Source organism: Manis pentadactyla, chromosome 16 (assembly GCF_030020395.1).
Source record: "Manis pentadactyla isolate mManPen7 chromosome 16, mManPen7.hap1, whole genome shotgun sequence".
Lineage (NCBI taxonomy): Eukaryota > Metazoa > Chordata > Mammalia > Pholidota > Manidae > Manis > Manis pentadactyla.
The window spans coordinates 17190406-17210176 of record NC_080034.1 but is presented as its reverse complement, the minus strand read 5'-3'; the positions used below and the strand labels follow the sequence as shown (position 1 = coordinate 17210176).

Here is a 19771-nt window from a genome sequence, read left to right as displayed (position 1 = left end):
GCGCGCAGACAGGGCTTCTGCTTCCTGCCCGGCTGCTATGGAGTTAATCTCCGCTGTTGCTGTGGGCGTGGCCTGGCTCGGGCAGCTACTCCAAAATGGTGGAGTCGCGTTGGAGCAGGAGCTGCTGGGAGGCTATTTATCTCCGTAAGGGGCCTGCCTGCTCCCTGCAGCCCAGGGGTTAGGGTGCCCAGAGATCCCGGATTCCCTACCTCTGGATTAAGTGACCCGCCCTGCCCCTTTAAGACTTCCAAAAAGCACCCGCCAAAACAAAACAATGACCACAAAAAAAAACAAGAAAAAAAATTTTTTTAATTAAAAAAAAAAAAAAATTTTTAATTAAAAAAAAAAAAGGTGGTCATTCGTTTTTCTTTATTCTCCGGTGCCAGCCTCAGGCCTCTGCTCACCGGTCTTTCTGCCCTGTTTCCCTAGTATTGGGGTCCCTGTCCCTTTAAGACTTCCAAAAAGCGCTTGCCAAAACAAAACAGCAAAAAAAAAAAAAAAGAAAAAAAAAATGGTCGCGCGCTTTTCTTATGTCCTCTGTCGCCCAGCCTCCAGTGCCTGCTCACTGTTCTTGCTGCCCTGTTTTCCTAGTATCGAGCGCCCTGCACTCTGGCCCGGATTGCTGGGGCTGGCTGTTCGGCAGTCCTGGGCTCCGTCTCCCTCCCGCTCTGCCTGCTCTTCTCCCGCCGGGAGCTGGGGGGAGGGGCGCTCGGCTCCCGCGGGGCCGGGGCTTGTATCCTACCCCCTTCACGAGGCGCTGGGTTCTCTCAGGTGCGGATGTGGTCTGGATATTGTCCTGTGTCCTCTGGTCTTTATTCTAGGAAGGGTTGTCTTTGTTATATTTTCATAGATATATGTTGTTTTGGGAGGAGATTTCCGCTGCTCTACTCACGCCGCCATCTCTATGTATAATATTTTTAACAGTATTTTACATTGTTACATAAATTTATTACAAAAACTACAAGAAAAATTTGAAAAATGTTTTATTTATTGGTAAATTTAAAGTTACCTTTCAGTTTACTCAGTAACTCTGAGTTCAATGTTAATCCTGAGCTGATACAAAATTTATGCAAATCAAGTCTCTAAAAAGATGAGCTGGATTTTTTCAGTGTGGGTGTAATTAATAAAGGAAAATGACTTTCAGCTATTAGAAAGCTTAACTTTTGGAACAATTTGGGTATATGAATCTACTTTTTTAAACTGTAAGTTTATGAAATTTATATCCAGATCAAGTATTTGTGATGAAAAAGCATTCAAATGAATTGAGATGTGCTTTAAGTGTAAAATACACATCAGATTTTAAAGATTTAGTGTGTAAATTATTATATTAATAACTATAATGGTAATAATTCTTGAAATATTTTAAGTACATTGAGTTAAATATTAAAATTAATTTCATTTATTTAATTTTACTTTAGAATTACATATATGGGTTATATTAGAGTCTTATCTAACAGTACTACCCTATATGATGGTTACTCTCAAATCTGAATTTCTCGAATCCAGACCTCAATGAACCACCTTCTAATCATTTTCACATTGTTGTCCCAGAAGTGTGTCAAAGCTGAGCTTATCAATACCTCACTGTATCTGTTTTGGAGAATGGCACAACCATCTACTTTGTTGCTCAAACTTGTAAGAAACTCAGAAGACATACATTTGAAATCTTTTTGCTCTTTCTCACCTTTTAAAGTTCTCTATAATCTGTATTTTCCTCCCTCTCCACTACAGTTAATTTAGTTCAGGTACCTGGTGTTCTTACTTACAGTATAATAATAACTTCCTAACAAGTCTCCCTACCTTCATTCTTGCCCCTTAATCCATCCTCTACACCAACTCAGGAATGGCCATTCTAAAATAGAGATTTATTTTTTTAACTTTTATTGGAAAGACATTCAGACTCAGATAACAGAAAACCTGTTTTATATCACCAAAGGGATTTATAATCTAGAATAACAAGAAATCTGAAAATGGCTGTAAGCTTTGAGTGGCTCAGTAGTGTCATTCCTGCGTTATCTGAGATGATTTTGGTCCTTCCCTTAAGGTTACAGGATGTCTGATACAGTTTGAGATCTGCTAAATTTAAGGCAAAAAGACAAGGGGTGGAGAAAGTCATGGCTATTCATCAAAAAGAAGCTTTGCCAGAAGCCTTTTTGGGTAGATTTACATTTTACTGTCCATAACTGTCTCCATGGTTATCCCTCCCTCCATGGGAGGCTTGGAATGTGAGCTTTTACCTTTCTTAGCTTCTACAGTAAAAGTGGGCAAGGGAGAAAAGGGACTGGGGTGGGTTAGCCAGTCTCTGAGGTTTATATTTCTCTTCTACTAAAAATCTTTCACTGGTTCCACATTTTCTTCAAGATAGTAAAGTTCAACCTTTCTCCTTCCCTTTTAATAAGAGTTTAATTTTTTGTCTTTCTCCCCTACTAGATAGCAAGTTTCTGGGACAACAACATGAAAGGAGTTGATAACTCCACTTATTAGCAGTGTCTAGCACATAGTAGAAGCTCAGTAAGTATTTGCTTAATATTTGAAGTTTCCCACATGTCACTTCATTTTTATGAGTTGTTTACAACTCCAACTATTCCTACCTCCCACTGGACTAATAAGAGAAATAAGTTCTTCAGTTTTTAGCATCAGACATGTAGTTATGCCTTAATTAACTTTCTTGCTTACCTTGAAGACATACTGATGTATTCTTAAAAATGAGTTGAAAATAGCTGCTACTTTATTTCATATTACAAAGATGTTTATGATTTAGAGAAGTTCCAACAAGAATTTTAATATCTAACATTTTTTAAAAATACAATTGATAATATGAAAAACAAACACAACTGTCATAAACAAGTTAAGCTGATACTGCCAGCAAGTTTCATTGCTTAAATTTGTGTTTTAGTTTACAAGCACATTGGTGCCAAATGTTACTTCTTTACTTGTTATGAATTAATGAAAAAGGAACAATTTTAGTATGCAATTTGTATTCATCCATGTAAGGGGAAAATGGTACACTTTGGTAATCTTCAACTAGTTTTGAGAAATACGGATTTGACCAAAAAGTATGAGAAATGCCAAGTAGGAAGATGTAAAAGACCATTTTTTCTTGTTAATTTCTTTAAAATAAAACCAAGGTTAAAACATTGTTTTTTCCTATGGACTAGATACATATCCAATATATGTGTATGTATATATATATATATATGTATATATATATATATATACACACACACTAGAGCATAAAAGGTCAGGGTTGGTGGTATTCGGAAATTCATGGTTGCAAGTTTTCTATGTATTACATGAAATGGTACAGTATTAACTAGGTAGAAAGATAAGAATATATGTTTTAATTCTTAGAACAATTTTAAAAATGTAAAGAGGTGTAACTAGAAGATATAAAGTGGAATGTTTTAAAAATGTTCAAATACTCCCAAAGGGCAGGAAAAGATACAGAACAAAAAACAGAGGACAAACAAAACTAATACAGTTGTAGATTTAAATAGCCATAGCAATAATTACATTAAATACTAATGTTCTAAGCATACCAATTAATAAGTCAGAGATTACCAAAATGAATAAATAGCAAGACCCAGGTATATCTGTCTATAAGAAATAGATTTTAGATATAAAATCTATTTTTTTATCTATGGTTGCACAAATTACCCAATCTAAATCAGATTATCCAACCTAAAATCAATGGATGGATAAATGTACTTTGCCTTATTTCTCCTGCTATGTATGATTAAATACCCTAAACATTATATGTAAACAAACATGAGACTGAAAAATGGAGAGAAGGCAGATCACTTAGAGTTTATGGAACTCATGGAATGACAGAGAAGTGAATTCCCTGAGTTACCTACTTGCCATTAATATATCTCAGACTTCCAGCTGAGGGAGCTAGCAACCTGCAAATGCCAATAGATGCAGAGAAAAAGAAAAAGAAAAAAGCCTGCCCTCTGGTCAGTGGATCAGGAAAGGGCAGGCTAGCAAGGCAGAAAACATTATTTTACACAGTAAACTCTTCACTTCAGCCAAGCACCATGAAAAATTATGATTCTGTTCTCCACCCAAGCCATTAGAGGCCAAGTGGGGTGTGGAGACCAGCTCCACAAACCAGCTAAACCTGAGAGGAGTGGATGAGGAGACTAAGGGAAACACAGAGAAAGATACAAGAAAGCCATGGAAACCAAAGCTGGGATCAGGAGGTTCACTCACTGCTGGTAGCAGACAAGTGATGCCGTTTATTTTCTGAGCACAACTTATATACACAGGCTCATAATGATGTCACTTCCGGTGTGATATCCTATCCAGTGCTGTCATTTCTGCTTCTGGTGAGCTCACCTCTGGTGATGTCACTTCCAGGATGACATCACTTCCAGCCCTCCACATTCCCCCCTTTTTCCTTTATTAAATAATGAAGGTAATAGATAGATGTAATAGAGATTACAGAAAGCCTTCCCTTAAATATCCCGTTTTTAACATAACCCTTCCCCCTTAAATTCCTGTAGTGAAATATTTCTTTAATTTCCCATAGTGTAAGAGAAAAGTGGGATTATAACCACTGCCTGTATCTCAATCTGAGCTGAGCATGGGCAACAAAGCAGCCATAGGAGGAGGACACTTCTCACAGAGATGGTGAAGATTCAGGCCTCTACAAGATTGGGGGGGCGGGGTGAGGATCTGTGCCAAACCTCTGTTGGCCCCCAAGTTCTCTCCTGGTGGCCCCTCTGCGACTGTGCCTGTCTTAGGTTGTTCCTCCCTTGAGGAGTCTTACCCGTCCTTGGCTAACCAGTCATCCTCCGGGGCCAGTCAGGGTAAAGTGTGGCATGTAAGTGAGAGTGGCGTTTTTTTGAGAGAATCAGTTCTCTGTCTCCATGGCTTCCATGCCCAACTCTTGCCTTAAGGTTCCCTTGCCAGCTGGCGGGGCTTAGCTCAGGTAAAATATTTTAGAGAACTCAGGCTATATATTTCCTTTGGAACAACAGGGTAGGGAGGTTCTAGAAAAAGTTTGGTTTGGAAAGAAAGGAGAAAGTTACAGCACCGACAAATAGAAAAAGGGGTGAAAAGATTAGAAAATTTGAAAACTTTCCCCTCTCATTTTCAAATTGAAGTCATAGTTCGTGTAGGTTCAATTGGTCTGCGTTGCTTTTCTTGAAAACTTGCCAGTGGACTAATATCAGACAAAACAAAACAGTTACTGCAAATATCAAAGCAAGCAAACACCAGAGGGTATCTTTTAACATATTGAAAGGATTGAAGCCTTTAAGATTTTCCAGAACTTGTTTTGCTAGATCTGGGGGATCTATCATATCCAACTGAACATTTTGGATGTCTGATATTTCGTGATGTAAGCTATGTAGATCAACGCTTATAAGGTTAATATGATGCCATACTCCTAGGATATGGCTACGAATTTTATGCCATTCCCACTCAACTGTTAGGAGGTGCATTAGTAACACAGATGTGCTTTTAAATGTAGCATGGCATCTAAGCCATAACTGCCATTGGACGGATTCCACCTCATCACCTGTGGCTAGCATTGTACTCTCTAAAGCAGCAAGTCAGCTCTCTATCTTTAAATCAATGTCTTCCTGTGTTTTTAAAGTTTGAGAGGTGTTATAAGCCAACTGATTAACAAATTGGCAGTGGGTATGGATTGTGAGAGAGCCACAGCTGAAGTAACAGAGGTGATGAGGATGGAAATAGCAACCACTAATCCCGCAATTAGAAGTCCAGTAGCTGTCTGGCTTCTGGAGAGTTCATTTTTCATGTCTATAAGGGATTGTGTTCCTGGGTCATCATACCATGGTCCAGATAAATTAGAGGGTAACATGATATATGGTGGCTGCAAAGGAACTAAGACATTTTTCCCTTTGTTCCAGGTAAAATTTGTTCCAGGTTAAATTTCAATTTGTGCAGGTAATGTGATACAGATTTCCTTGAAAAGAGACAGTAAAAGGCCCTACAAGCAACGCATATTGGGGTTTGTATGCAAGAAACCCCACTGAAAGAAAATTCAATGTGAATAGCGCAAGGTTTGTGGGAGAGGTCCCATATTTTTCCCCTTTTTGTTTAAATAATTGAGTTTTAAGTGTGAGGTGGGCTTTTCCCACCATTCCTTGACCTTGAGGGTTGTAAGGAATTCCTGTGATGTGTTGAATTTGAAAAGTAGAACAGAAATGTTGGAGGGCTGGTCTGGTGTGACCAGACCTGTTATCAGTTTTTATAATTTTAGGAATGCCCATGGTAGAATATGCATGCAGACAATGAGAAACGAAGTGTTTATTGGCTTCTTCCGAGCGAGGGGAAGCACATATAGAGCTAGAGTAAATATCAAGGGAAACGTGAACAGAGGGTGTACTTTTAAAGAATGGGATTTGAATAACGTTCATTTGCCAGATTTGATTTGGAAGCAGGCCTCAAGGGTTGACACCAAGAGGTGCCATAGGCAACAGAGGATGACAGTTTTGGCATGTGCGGACTATTTGTTTAGCCTGTTCATGGGTAATCCCGAACTGTTTTTTAAGAGTCTGGGAGTTTTGATGAAATAACTGATGAGAGTGTTGAGCAGCCGAGAATGGAGATTCTGAGATAAAAGTTAAACCCTGCAGAGGGATCTCTCAGGCAGCAGCATCAGCAGCTGCGTTGCTGGTAGCTAAAGGTCCAGGAAGACCAGTGTGTGCAAGGAGATGTCCGACATATACTGGATGGTTTCTCTGTTTAAGAGCCATTTGAGCTTTATAAAAAAAGATGAAAAATTTCCTCAGCAGTAGCTTGAGAAAAAATGGCAGTTTCTATAGTATGGAATATCATGAACACATATTTACTATCAGTGTAAATGTTAAGAGAATGTTCTGGGTATAATTCAAGCGCCCAAAGCGCAGCTTCCAGCTCCACCCTTTGGGCGAAGCAGCGGTGAGTTGCGGCAGGAGCGAGTGCCCTTAGGGGTGTGAGTAGCAGGGGTACCTGAATTGGATCCGTTTGTATAAATGGTGACTTCATCCGGGGTAGGTGCACTGCGCATAATTTTAGGAAAAGTTAGAGGAGTGTCGTCCTTAAGACTCTGTAAAAGTTTGTTGGACGGGTAGTGACAGTGTTCCCAGGAAAGTTAGCAAAGGCAAGTTGCCATTCCTCAGAAGTGGACCGCAGCCAAGCCTGTTGCTGGGCACTGTAAGGAACAATAATGAAAGAAGGTTCAGCAGCCATAAGCTGCCTAAGTTGAGTCCTGGCTTTATGAACCACATCACACACTAAAACATGATTAGGGAGTAAGATGCTGAGAAAGAGAATTTGAGAGATGAATCCATTCAAGTGGTCCCAGGGGTTGCCATAAAACACCTATAGAAGTTGGGCTGGTAGTACAAACTAACAGAAACAGGTGCTCGAGGACCAAGGTGAAGTACCTGAGCACGCTGGGTAGCATTCTCAACAAGCTTTAAAGCATGTGTGGCCGCTGGTGTCAAGTGCCTAGAGGAGGAGGGGTTAGGGTCACCCTGAAGGATTTGGAAAAGAGGTTGTAACTGTCCTGTGGTAAGTCTCAGGAAAGATCACAGCCAATTGATGTCTCCAAGCAATTTTTGGAAATCATTTAGGGTATGTAACTGCCTATTTCTTATTTCCACCTTTTGTGGCTGAACAATTCTCTGTAAAATATGAGTTCCCAAATAGGAGAATGGAGTTTGCATTTGCACCTTTTCAGGGGCAATATGAAGTCCATGGATATTCAGTTGTATTGTAAGCAGTCTGTAAAGTTGAGACAAAATCTCTGGATCTGCGTGAGAACAAATAATATCATCCATATAAGGGATAATGTATGCTTCTGGATATTTGTCACGTACCACTTGAATATCTTGTGCCACAAATGTTTGACACAAAGTGGGGCTTTAGCCATTCCTTCTGGAAGCACTTTCCAGTGGTATCTTTTCATGGGCTCTTTAAAGTTAGCCGAAGGCAAGCTAAAGGCAAAGTGTTCTCTGCCCTCTGGATGTGAAAGGATAGAAAAGAAACAATCTTTCAAGTCAACAATGAAGGAGTGTTTCCAAGGGATCACGGTGGGGGAGGGCAGTCCCGGTCGTGGCGCTCCCCTGGTAACCATGATTGCATTAGTCTTGTAGAGGTCCCGTAGGAGTCTCCAACGACCAGAATGTTTCTTTCTTATCACAAAGATGGGAGTGTTCCAAGGACTACGGGATTCTTCATTATGTTTGGCTTCCAATTGTTCGGACACAAGCTGCTGGGCAATTTGCAGTTTCTACTGAGTTAGGGGACATTGATCCACCCAGACGGGCTTGTCAGTTAACCACTGTATTTTAGAGGCTGTCAATATTGGGTAGGCAGGAGATACCAAGGCCGCCTGGAACAAATTTGGATGATACCCTAGGCCAGACCGATCTTGGTGAGGCTAAGGGGAGATTGGGAGTGATTGACCTTGACCCTCACGTCCCAGAACAGTTCCAGTTCAGCTTCTTTGTTTTCCTGTTCTCTAATTTCTATTTCATTTACTATCTCCTCTACCTCATCTGACCTACTTTTAAAACCCTCCATTGTATGTTTCATTTCAGATACTGTATTTTTCAAAGTTTCTGTCTCTTTGTTGAAATCCTCCTTGAGATCTTGATTATTTTTCTGTAGCTCCATGAGCAAGTTTCTGACTTTTACTTTCAATTCTTTACCAAGAAGATTGGTGATTTCAGTTTCACTAAGGCCTCTTTCTGGCGTTTTTTTCCTTGAATTTTTGTTTGGACCAAATTCCTCTGTCTCTTCATTTTTAAAATTTTCTTATGAATTAATAGATTTGTGTAGGCAGTGCCCTCTAGTTCCCAGAACGTCGGTTTCCTGTGCTGGACCCCCAATTCTTTGCGTGCCATGGGTGTGTGCAGTAGGTCTGCCTTGCTCGTTGTGTTCTGATTTCAGATGGGCTGTGTGGGCCGTCAGCTGATCACAGGAGCAGAGAGAATACTCTCTATAGCTGCCATCTGGCCTGCTGCAATGGTGGAGGACAGATGAATGGGATCAGCACCTGCCAGGAGGAAAGAGCTCCCAGGGCTGGTTCTTTGACGCAGCTCCCTGGCTGACCCAAAATAGGGCTGAGCAGGCTGGAGGTTCTCCCCCTGCCTACCTGGGAGTAAAGTTTTGAGTCCATTGCTGACTAGCAGGCCAAGCATCACTGGAAGGAGTCTCCAGGCTGTGTTGCCAGCAAGAGGTATGGAACATCTGAAGTTCCTGAGGGTTCCCATCTTTTGGGCTGAGGGTGGGCTTGGAAGCTATTGTCCACCTGACCTTTCTCCTAAATAGACAGCACTATGCAATCCTTGCCTCTTGACACCCCTCTTACTGCTGGGAAGTCTTTCAAACTGCCCGCTCTGCTTTCTTTCTCAGGGGGGCTGATAGAGCGTGCCTGTTCTCCACACATGGCTGTAATCTCAGCCTCTCTGAGTGTCCTGCCGTCTCTGTTGTCATGCCCCACCAATCACTAGGGCACTGTGCAGTGTGGGTTTGTGGGCTTGTTTCCCCAGAGCAGATCTCCAGGGCCAGGTGTTCGGGGTCCTGAGCTTCTATTCTCTCCCCACTCTGTTCCTCTTCCTCCCACCTGTAGCTGGTGTGGGAGGAGGGCTTGGGTCCCGCTGGATTGCGTCTTTGTCACTGTACCCTTTCCTGTAGGGTCTTCTCTTCGTCCCCAGATGTAGGTGGTCAGTTCTGTAGTCTTCAGGTTGATTTCAGGCCTAGTTGTATTTGCTGTGTTTTCATGTTCTATGGGATTTTGGAAGGAGGTTTTTGCCTTGCTTTCATACACCACTGTCTTTTTTTTTACTGTCTCTGACAATTTGTATTTTTAAACAAAAAAATTACAGATATAAAATAATATACATCTATTGAAAGTAGTGTGAAACAATGCCATAAATTTGCCCTATTTTCAAATTTTGATTTTTTAAGGTATTATAGGTACTTGAAACAAAGCACCTTCAGTTCTAAATCTAACATTGGATTTAGCTGGAGAACCCACAATCTCCCTGCAACACAGAGAGACACGTGCGTTGACAGGCCCTGACCTGTCTGTAACATCACGCATTCTCCTGATGGAGCAACAAGCTTCCCAAAGAACCTACATGTAGATTCCACCCTAATGCATCAAACCAGAGAATGTCTAACAGCCAGATAAGCATGAAGTATGTCTTTTTTGGAAATAGGCATTTCCTCATCCCCAAATAAAATTTGTTTGTGGAGAAATTTTATTACATTCCTATGTCAACCCAAATTCCAGAAGAAAATTAAAGATGAAGTAGAAAAAATTGAAACCATAAAAGAAAAATAAACATTGATGAATATTTTTATGTTCCCTAAATGGAAAGGCCATTCCCAATATAAAGGTAGTGCAGTGAAAGTGCCAAGAAAAAACTAGTGTATGAGTTCCTGCATGTGTGTTCTCTGCTCTTCCTACATGAGGTTGATAGTTTTGTTAAGATTTTTACCCTGTGGTGGAAAGTGCAGTCAGCATCTTCATCTGTTCTAAGACATTTTTCTGTGAGTGTCATTCACACATTGGTCCATTGTACAGCTCTTTTTCACATTTTTTTCTTATAAAATCTCTGTGCTGATATTGTGCCATAGTCTTTCTTGAACACATACTGTTAATGATCTGGTTTTTCCTGGTCTAGCTATTTGCAGGTGGGTCCATGGAAAGTGGGAGAGACCAGAAGTCTCTGCCAGCCTTTGACCTTTCAAAGGCCCTCTCTCTGATGTCACATAGACCACTGCTTCTGCCTGGTGTGGCTCTCCTGGGAGTACTGTGTAGCCCTGCTCCCTCTGGTTCTCTGACCCATGCTGAGTCTGGAAGGATTTCTGTCACAAGCCCTGCATTCCCAGACCCTTCATCTGTAGCAGCAAACAGAGGACAGAGCCCCTGCACTTCCAGGTAAGCCCTTTACCTCCAGGGAGATTGTGTTTGCTGGATCTTTCTGAGATCTGCTGCTAGGAGCCCTCTCCTTACTCTGTGCCTTTTCTCCGCATCCCAACCTCATCCCTCCATTGTTAGGTATATAGGTTGTAGACTGCATTTTTGGATGAGTTTCTCATTTTTAGGAATATACTTCTGCTGTTACTTTCTGAGATCTGCCACTCATCATACACCTGGATGTTCCCTTTGAAGTTTTTGCTGAATTGCTTTTCTTTTTGGTTCTGCGGATTTTGTTTGTCACCCATTTGCTGAAAAAGTGGGGTAATATTTTTGAAATCTTTGTTTTTTGTTGTTTATAATTTTTCCTTGTTGCTTTACAGTTTTCTCAAAGGACAAGGAGAAATGTAGTAAGGTTACTGATGTATTTGTACTAGAAAGTTACATACAGTGTTGCTATTCAGAAGCCTAATGCAACTCTGATTCTCATTCTTTTATTCAGAACCTGTGTCCTTAAACTCCTTGGGGCTCTTTCAGTATTCTTTTTCTCTGATATAGTAGAATTAGATAAAAATATGCTCGTTGTGTATCTTTTTCTATTGATTATGCAGGTACATGATGGACCATTTCATTCTGGATGCTTACATTCTTCAACTGGGAAAGTTTATTTGATTACTTTTTGATCTAACTTTTGTATAATGTTCTCCACCCCACTCTTTCTTTTATCTTTTTCTGGAATTTCAGTTACCCTGGGATTCCAATTATCATGGATGAATTTCTGTTTTTCTTACCTTTTCTCCTCAATTTGTTTTTTAAGGTCTCTGGGTTTCTTTTTCTGTTTCTAGGAGAGTTCCTGGACTCTGTAACTTCCAGCCATCTATTGAATTTTTAATTTCAACTGTTAAAATTCTAATTTCCAAGACTTGTTTCTTGTTTTCTAATATTTTATTTTTCATTAAAATACTAAACCTCTTTCTTGTGTATGCCCTTTATCTCTCTGGGAAAAAAATTTAAAAAAAATTTTTCTGGGCATTATTTGTTTCACCCAAGATCCCTTTTTCTCATCTTAAATTTGCTTTTCCTCTATTCTTTCATACACAATTTGTTACAAGGGGAACTTCACTGGGAAGAAAGCCATCTGTTTTTTGGGGGTGTGTCCTACATATTATTAGTCTGATCATGAGTCTTTTGGTTAGTGCTGAATTGCTCTCCAGAAGATCTCACTCAGACCCACAACTATCCCCAGTGTCCTGGGTGCTGGATGTCTCCTTATAACTTAATGCAGAGAACATCTTTTGAGTAGATACATGAGATGCATCTGAGGGAGGATTTACAATTTCTGAATGCAGTCTGTCAACCTCTCTTTGTAGAGCCTTACCTGCATTATCATGTCAGCCTATCTTTGTAAAACCTTACCTGCATCATCCATTGCACCTGATGTCAATTCTGAGCCCCTCGTTAATTTTCTGGGGCAAACTGGTTTAGTTCCTCTGCCATGAGAAGTCAGTTACTACTCCATCCATTTTTCTGTCTCCCAAATTTTTCTCAACTAATGGAGATAATACCAGATGATACCTCCTAAAGTATTACTGTATGGAACAAATGAAGTGAAGTATGTAATATGCATAACACAGCACCTAGCATGTAGTAATCATTCTGTAAATGGTAGTTTTTAGTATTATGTAACTTCTGAAAATCCCGGATGGTCCTAGTCGTATTAATTCCCTAGGTGATGCCAAAAAAATCTCTATTGCTGTCTTTGTGGATTTACTGATTTTCTTATATTCATTTTTTAAAAAAAGGAGAGCATAGTGACATAAATTCTTCGTTCTCTTTCTAATAGTTTTTCCTCCTTTCTTTTCCTTTATAGCATTGCTTATGATGTTCAGAATTAAGAGTGGTGGTAACAAACTGGTTTACTTTCTCCCTCATCTGGATAGGACCGCCCTTAGTGCTGGTGTGTCTGATTAGCTTTTGCTTGGAGATAAGATATCCTGGAACAAATGTCCCACTGATTGAAATTTGCTTTTGCTGCTTTAAGCAAGAATGTACCAGCAAATACACACATACACACACACATACTACATATACTCATTAAAGGAAAACAGCTGCAATTCTAACATCTGGGACCTTTATGATCGATAATCCTCAGAGAAAAAATGGACCATTTTGTATTTGAAAGTGGCAAGACCCAAAGAGAAAAAGGAAGGAAAGGAAAAGAAAGTGACCTATCTAGTTCCTTGGGGTTACCTGTTATGCAGTCCTGCTACCACTTCTACAGTCATTTGCTCCCACATAATTCCATTTTGTGACCACACTAGCAGTGAGAAAACTATACCTCTGTAAATAAATCTGTACCATGCTTTTTCAATAATCTATTTGGTATTTTATTTCTAACTTTATTCATTAAGTTGAACATATGAATAGCAATTGCTATAACATAAGTTCAAAAGTCATTAAAAGGTTGGAATATTTGCTCTTAAACTAAATGGTCCTGATTATATTACTTCTTTAGGTTATTTCATCCATGTTAGTTGTAATTTTTCTACCCCTCACTTTTCAGCTGTTGCTTCCTTTATCTCTGGTAATATGCTATCTCTGACCATCTTGGACTCAAGAATGCAAACCCTCTTAGTGTAATTAAATCTAAAGAGTAGCTAGGCAATGGCATAGGGTCTGAGGATATCACCCATGATTAATGTAGAATTTTATGCGGTGACAAATTTATTTTGGGTCCCAGCAGGCTAATAAAAATTAACTATTTAAATTAGTAAACTACAATTAATTCTGAAGAAATGGTACATGCACACAGTAATATATTTTAGAGATCCAAATGGTTACATATTGAAAAATACCTTGGACCTCACACACTACCAAGAGGCAACTACTCCTATCACTTTTCTATCTGTATTTGCAAACTGTTTATGTACATACAACCATGTACATATATTTTTCATAAATGGTAGGATTTGAAATTAACAATGTATCTTAAAGATCATTGCATATAAGTCTACATAAAGCTAATTTATTTGTTTTCTTGAAGGATGGCATATATACAAAGGAATGCATGAATTGTAAGTGTACAGAGTGGTGATTTTCCACAAAATGAACATACCTGTTTAACCAGAACTCAGATCAAAGCAGTAACATTACCAGCACCCTAGGAGATCCCTTTGTGCCCCTTGCAGTCACTGTTCAGTCACTATTTCCCAAACATAGCTATTGTCCAAACTTCTGATAGCCAATTTTGTGTGGTGGCAAATGTTTCGTTCTACTGTGAATGTATCTTATTTCATTTGAAATTCCCTTGATGGACATTTTTAGTTGTGTCCGATTTTTTACTGTTACAAACAATGTTGCTAGGAATATCCCTGTACATGTGCCATTTCAAATATTTTAAGTACATCAGAAGTATAAATTCCTAGAAAAGTGTTATAAATTATGATAGGTATTAGCAAGTTGCATTTCATTTATGTACAAATTTATAATTCTACTAGCAATCCTTAACATGCATTTTCCCCACCTTTGCTTATATATCATATTATAAATTTTTAGATTTTTATAATATGTATAGGTGAAAGATAGTACCACTTTATAGTTAAGTTCCCATTTCTTTTTCTATGGACAAGTATATACATTTTCTTACATGTTTAAGAAGTATTTTTATTACTTGTGAACAGTCTGTTCATATCCTTTACTTTTTAATTTATTTAAACTCATAGGATATTAAGAGTATAAAGGAAACCCATGTCTTAATTTTACAAATACAGAAATTAATCCAAAGGTTTCAAATACTATTGTATTTCAGATATTATTGGCTACCAGAATCATTACCTCTAGATAAATGAGGTGTGCCTGTGTATGAAAACTCAAAATGAGGGAAAAGATTAATTAGGGGCTTGAGAAATAAGCTGATTTCCCCTTCAGGATCTCAATTCATTAACTACAGTAACAGACCCAAGGCCACGTATCGCCTTAAAGAACTTAACTCAAGCTACAGCAATAGACCCAAAGCCCAAGTAAAACCACAAGAATTACCTCCCTCTGGTTATGAAATGTTTGCTTACAGCCTGAACCAGTCAGTAAACAGCCTCATTTCTCTAACTGTATTCCAATCAGTTACCCACATCACAGGACCTCTATTAGAACCACTTAACACAAGTACTAATACCCCATTCAAAAGCCCTTCCTAACTTTCCTAGATTAAGATTCTCCTGAACTTTCTCCATGGGGCAAACTTGATATAGCAAGCTAAATATAGATGGCTTATTGTGACTTAGACATGTAACTGTTGATCTTTCATTGGTGGGCTTTGGCAATCTCTGTACAGTTCCCACAGAGATTCTGTTGTGATCTGTTACAATGGACCAGGATGCTCAACATGGAAACTACACATGCACATCATCTGAGACTGCTCAAGTCCACCTTGCCAATAACGATAAGGTAACTTTTAAACTTCCATGGTGCCCTTCAACATAGTTTATTTTCCTATTCCTAGGATTAAGAATAAAATTATGGATTCTGATCAGGTACTCTTTTGTCTTTTGGTTAAATTTGGCTTGTAGTATTGTCTTCTGTTCCTTTTTACCTTTGATTTTTTAAAATTTGAAGTATCATTGGTATACAATCTTATGATAGTTTCATAAACAGCACAGTGGTTTCAACATTCATCCATATTGTCAAGTCCTCACTGCCTCTATTGCTGTCACTATCAGCATAGTAAGATGTTATAGAGTCATCAATTGTTTTTTATCTTTGATTTTGATGTCTTCTATGTTTTAGCTATGAAGGAAAGTCTTTGAGGAGAGGCAGGCATAGGTCTGATGAGCTTGTCATTCAAGTTGGCCCTGAAAACTAATGAATAGTGTATAAGGGTTACTATTTCTCCACCTCCTTGGTAACTCTTGTTAATATCTGAGTTTTTCATATTAGCTATCCTTGTTCATGTGAAGTGGTATTTCATTGTAGTTTGGATTTGAACTTACTTGATGACTAATAACATCGAGCATATATCATGTACTTATTGGTCATTGTATATCTTTATTTGCATTTCCATATTTTATGTTCTGTTTATAATTCTCTCATCACATATATAACTTGCAAATATTTTCTCCCATTTCTTGGGTAGCCTTTTCACTGATTATGGTTTCTTTTGAAACACAGAAGTTTTAAATTTTGATGACATCCAATTTAGTAAATTAAAACATTTTCTATTTACTTTCCAATTCATTTCTAGTATTTTCCAATTCATTTACTCTTTTCCTATAATTTCTATCACTTTATTGATATTCTCTATTTGATATGACATTGTCATCATACTTTTACTTCTTAATCATGTTTTCCTGTAGTAATGTGAATATGTGATTAATGGCTAATTTGAAGTAGTTGTTTACAAATCTGTTTCTCACAGGCAGTTTCTGTTGCCTGCTTCCCCCTACCCCCCATCAGTGTATGGGTTACACTTTAACATTTTGCTTGCCTTTAATTTTTTATTGAAAACTGGACATTTTAGAACCAAATGCTTTTTGTTCTGCTCCTATAATTCACAGGAAAGACCATGTCAGTTGGTTCCATATTATCCTAAGAACCATCTTCTTTCCTGAAAAATATTCCATTTTTGAATAAATGCATTTAAATTCATTTCTTACTTTATCAAAAATTGTTAAAGACCATTCCACTTGCCAGGTCTTAAAATCATAGCATTTAATCCAAACTAAATATGGTTCTTAGTAGTAGAGTTGCATTGGGAGTATTTGTACTTTTACTGAAGCATAATAGGATTCAGTGCTGTATATACATGAACTCTTTTGGCCAAGCTGAATCCTCATTAAATAAGTTACAGGCTCATGCTAGCCATATTTTCTCTTTTTTGAGATTTATGAGTATTGGCTAATGATTCTTAATGCTGGTTTGAGCCTAATTGATGTATTTGTCTCTTGGTGGCATTCCGTTATCAAGAACCAGGTTTCCAGAATCTTAAGATGGGTCAGTAAATAACCAGACAGATGGGTCTGGAAATAATCATTCAAGAAAAATAGCAAGAAAGTTAATAGAAAACTGATGAAAATCAAACTAAAGTTGAAGCGTGTATTTCTTTGTTATACATAATGAGTTGAAGGAACAACATCAACAATGTCACTGATACAGATCTGTTCATTTATTATAATGTTGCTTAAGACAAAGTCTGAGAGAACTAAATAAGGGGTTATCAAACCCATCATGATCTTAACTCAAAGCAAAATTATGGATGCACAGCCCAGGTAAAACAAAAAACATTTCCTCTGACACATGCAAAAAGTTCCCCATAGTTAAAATCCTCTATTTTAAATCCTGAACAAATTAGCAAACAACTGCTTCTTCCAATTCTAACCAGACTACTTTACAGACTGACTTTAAAAGCAGCCCAATTGCTTAATTTTCTAAGATTGAGAGACTCCCAAACTTTGCCGATTGTTCTCCTTTGTTACACTAATCTGCCCCTAGAGAAATATAGGCATGTCTCTAAGAAATCTTCTGTTAGTTTCAAAGGATTTTCTTATAAACACATAGTCCAACTACCCAGGAAAAATTACTATTAATATTTAAGTTTCCTAATTCAGGAATGGTTTGCATATGCTTTTAAAAATTTTAGCTGTATAGTGTTAAGTTGGTAGAGTACATGCCGAAGTTTAACCATCTTATTCTTCAATCATTAGGCCTTTATTCCCGAATTTTTGTTATTAAAACAAATCTGTGATAAATAGTATTTTGAATAAATATAAAATTAGGTCCTCAGGAAAAATTCTTGCAATGACAACAACTTAACTGAAGGGTAAAGGCATTTTTGGACTTGAGCCACATTACTGTGGCACATAACAGTTTTGCCCACTAATTGCTACCTACAACCGTTACAGTAAATGTTCCCCTGAACTCTCACCAGTATATTTGGAAAATCTTAAGTGTAAGTTTTGCCTGGACATTAAAAACTTCAAAAAATATTTCCATACAGCTTTTGAGGAACACAACAGGTAGGTCCCTCAATTTGCCTCTACAATTCTCAGATTTACTAGGTAGAACTGAAGTCATAAAACACGGTGGAAATGTAGTAAATACAAGGACAAGATTAGTTACTACAGGCATAGGTAATCACATGGTAGGTTTGCATATAGGCAGGAATTAAAGATTTTAAAGGATTTTCCAACTTAAGTTCTTTTCAAAACCTTTATTGACAATTCTTTGGCTATAAAAAGTCAGGAATTTTATAAGGCACTGAGGAAAAATTAAAACAATTGAACATGAGTTAACTGTTAGGGTGAACAGGTAATAGAGGCAACTATTCTATTAGTAATGTAATACCTCAGACCATCTTTGAAAAGCACATTTTGGTGTCACTGGGTCTAGAGCTTAGTGATAAAAGTTAAGCAAGCCTCGATTCCTTGTCCTATTGGGCCCTGGGCTCTCAGCTTCACCAGTCTCTCTAGTCCAATGTGGAGACTGGAGCTCTGGTCCTCAGTTTTCTGCCTCCTGTGTGCACATGTTGTGGCTGGGACACTGAAGCCTGGGAAAAGGGAATAAGGTAGGGCCACCTCAGATTTGGTTCCTCATTTCAGAGTTCAGCTAAACCTCCGTATTCCCGACGTCAGCCAAAAAAGAAAACTCTTTTAGTCTCCACCACCCGCCTTGAGGGCTGAAACAGAAATCAATGAGCTCCGCCCCCCACCAAGAAAACTCGGACCGCCCGCTGTTCGGCGCAGCTGCAGCTGATGTCGGCCTGGCGCAACGCATGCGTCGTAGCACGGGGTCCTTTTCCGCTCTTTTCCAGCGGTGTGAGGGGCCGTTCGGGCGCAGTTAGAACTACCATTCCCAGCATCCTGCTCGGCGCGAGGAAGGCAGGCCGGGACGTTGCGAAAGCGGCTGCGGGGATAGCGGGCCCGAGCGGCACGCTCCTCCTTCGGAAGCGGTTATTCCCCTCTTTCCGCCGGCGGCGTCGCGGCGTCGGCGCACACGCAGGGGCGGGTCACAGTGGAGCGACGCCGGGCTGGGCGGGAAGGGAGTCGCGGTGGCGGCGGCGGCTGCGGCGGGGGCGGCGGCGGCAGCAACGGCAGCAGAAGCGGCGGCGGGGGCAGCCAGAGCGGCGGTGCTCTCTGGCAGTTGGAGAAATGGGAGACCCAGGGCCTGAGGTGAGTGGGCGAGAGTTGGGCCGTGGCGTTCTCGGCCGCACGGCGCCGGAGGGTGTGTTTTGTCGGGGGTGGGGAGGTCTGGTGCACGGCCGCGGCCGGGGGGCGACGGCTCCCTCCGCGCCTCGGGCCGAGCCCAGCTTCCGGGCCTGGTGCCTTTCTGAGCGGGGAACCCGCAGCAACAATGGCCGCCCGGCCTCCCCCGACCCCCTGCACCGGCTCGGGAGTTCCTTGTGCCGCTGCTCTGCCAGTGGGAGCGACATTTTGAGATGGGATTGCTCCTCTGTGGTGAGCTTGCATCCCCGCCGCCGGAGGGGGCAGGGGAATCCGCGGGGGTCGGCGGCTCCACGTACGCAGGGGCACGACCCGACTGACTGCATCGGGTGCTGTTCTTAGCCGGGTGTTCTTGCGTGGGATTGGGCTCAGTCGGGTTTCCTCAAGAGCTTTTCGTTTTAGAAAGTTCTTCCTTTGTCTCTCCTTTTGGAAAAATCTTTTCCTCCAAGCATATGGCTGAATAGGTAAGCGTGTTTTGGCTTATTTTTTTATAGATAATAGAATCTGCTCCCGCAGCCGGGCCTGAGGCGTCTGAGTCAACAACGGATGAAAACGAAGATGACATTCAGTTTGTTAGTGTAAGTAGCAACGTATTCGGGTTTTTCCAGAGTCAGAGACAGTGCGTGGTAAGCCATTAGGGGATTATACCTCGCCTGTTCATTGATAATCCGCG

The 19771-nt window shown here is 40.0% G+C and overlaps 1 protein-coding gene and 1 long non-coding RNA gene across 6 annotated transcripts in view; both read left to right on the top strand.

Moving 5' to 3' along the window:
- Positions 1–19771, top strand: part of ZNF451 (zinc finger protein 451) — a 106898-nt gene that overhangs the window by 16231 nt on the left and 70896 nt on the right. Inside the window, exons 1-2 of one of the 5 annotated variants that reach the window (XM_036916293.2) lie at positions 18295–19047; positions 19593–19676. In XM_036916293.2, coding sequence (XP_036772188.2) covers positions 18631–19047; positions 19593–19676 — 501 coding nt within the window. In that variant the 5' untranslated portion in view covers positions 18295–18630. Of the gene's footprint in view, positions 1–18294; positions 19048–19592; positions 19677–19771 lie in introns of those variants that run through there. The other 4 variants (XM_036916291.2, XM_036916290.2, XM_036916295.2 and 1 more) reach the window with 4 other exon arrangements.
- LOC130681202 (uncharacterized) lies at positions 1527–13256 on the top strand. The gene is made up of 5 exons (XR_008994271.1): positions 1527–2511; positions 5880–6032; positions 8911–9199; positions 10653–10909; positions 12759–13256. It is a non-coding gene; the product is annotated as an uncharacterized LOC130681202 (long non-coding RNA).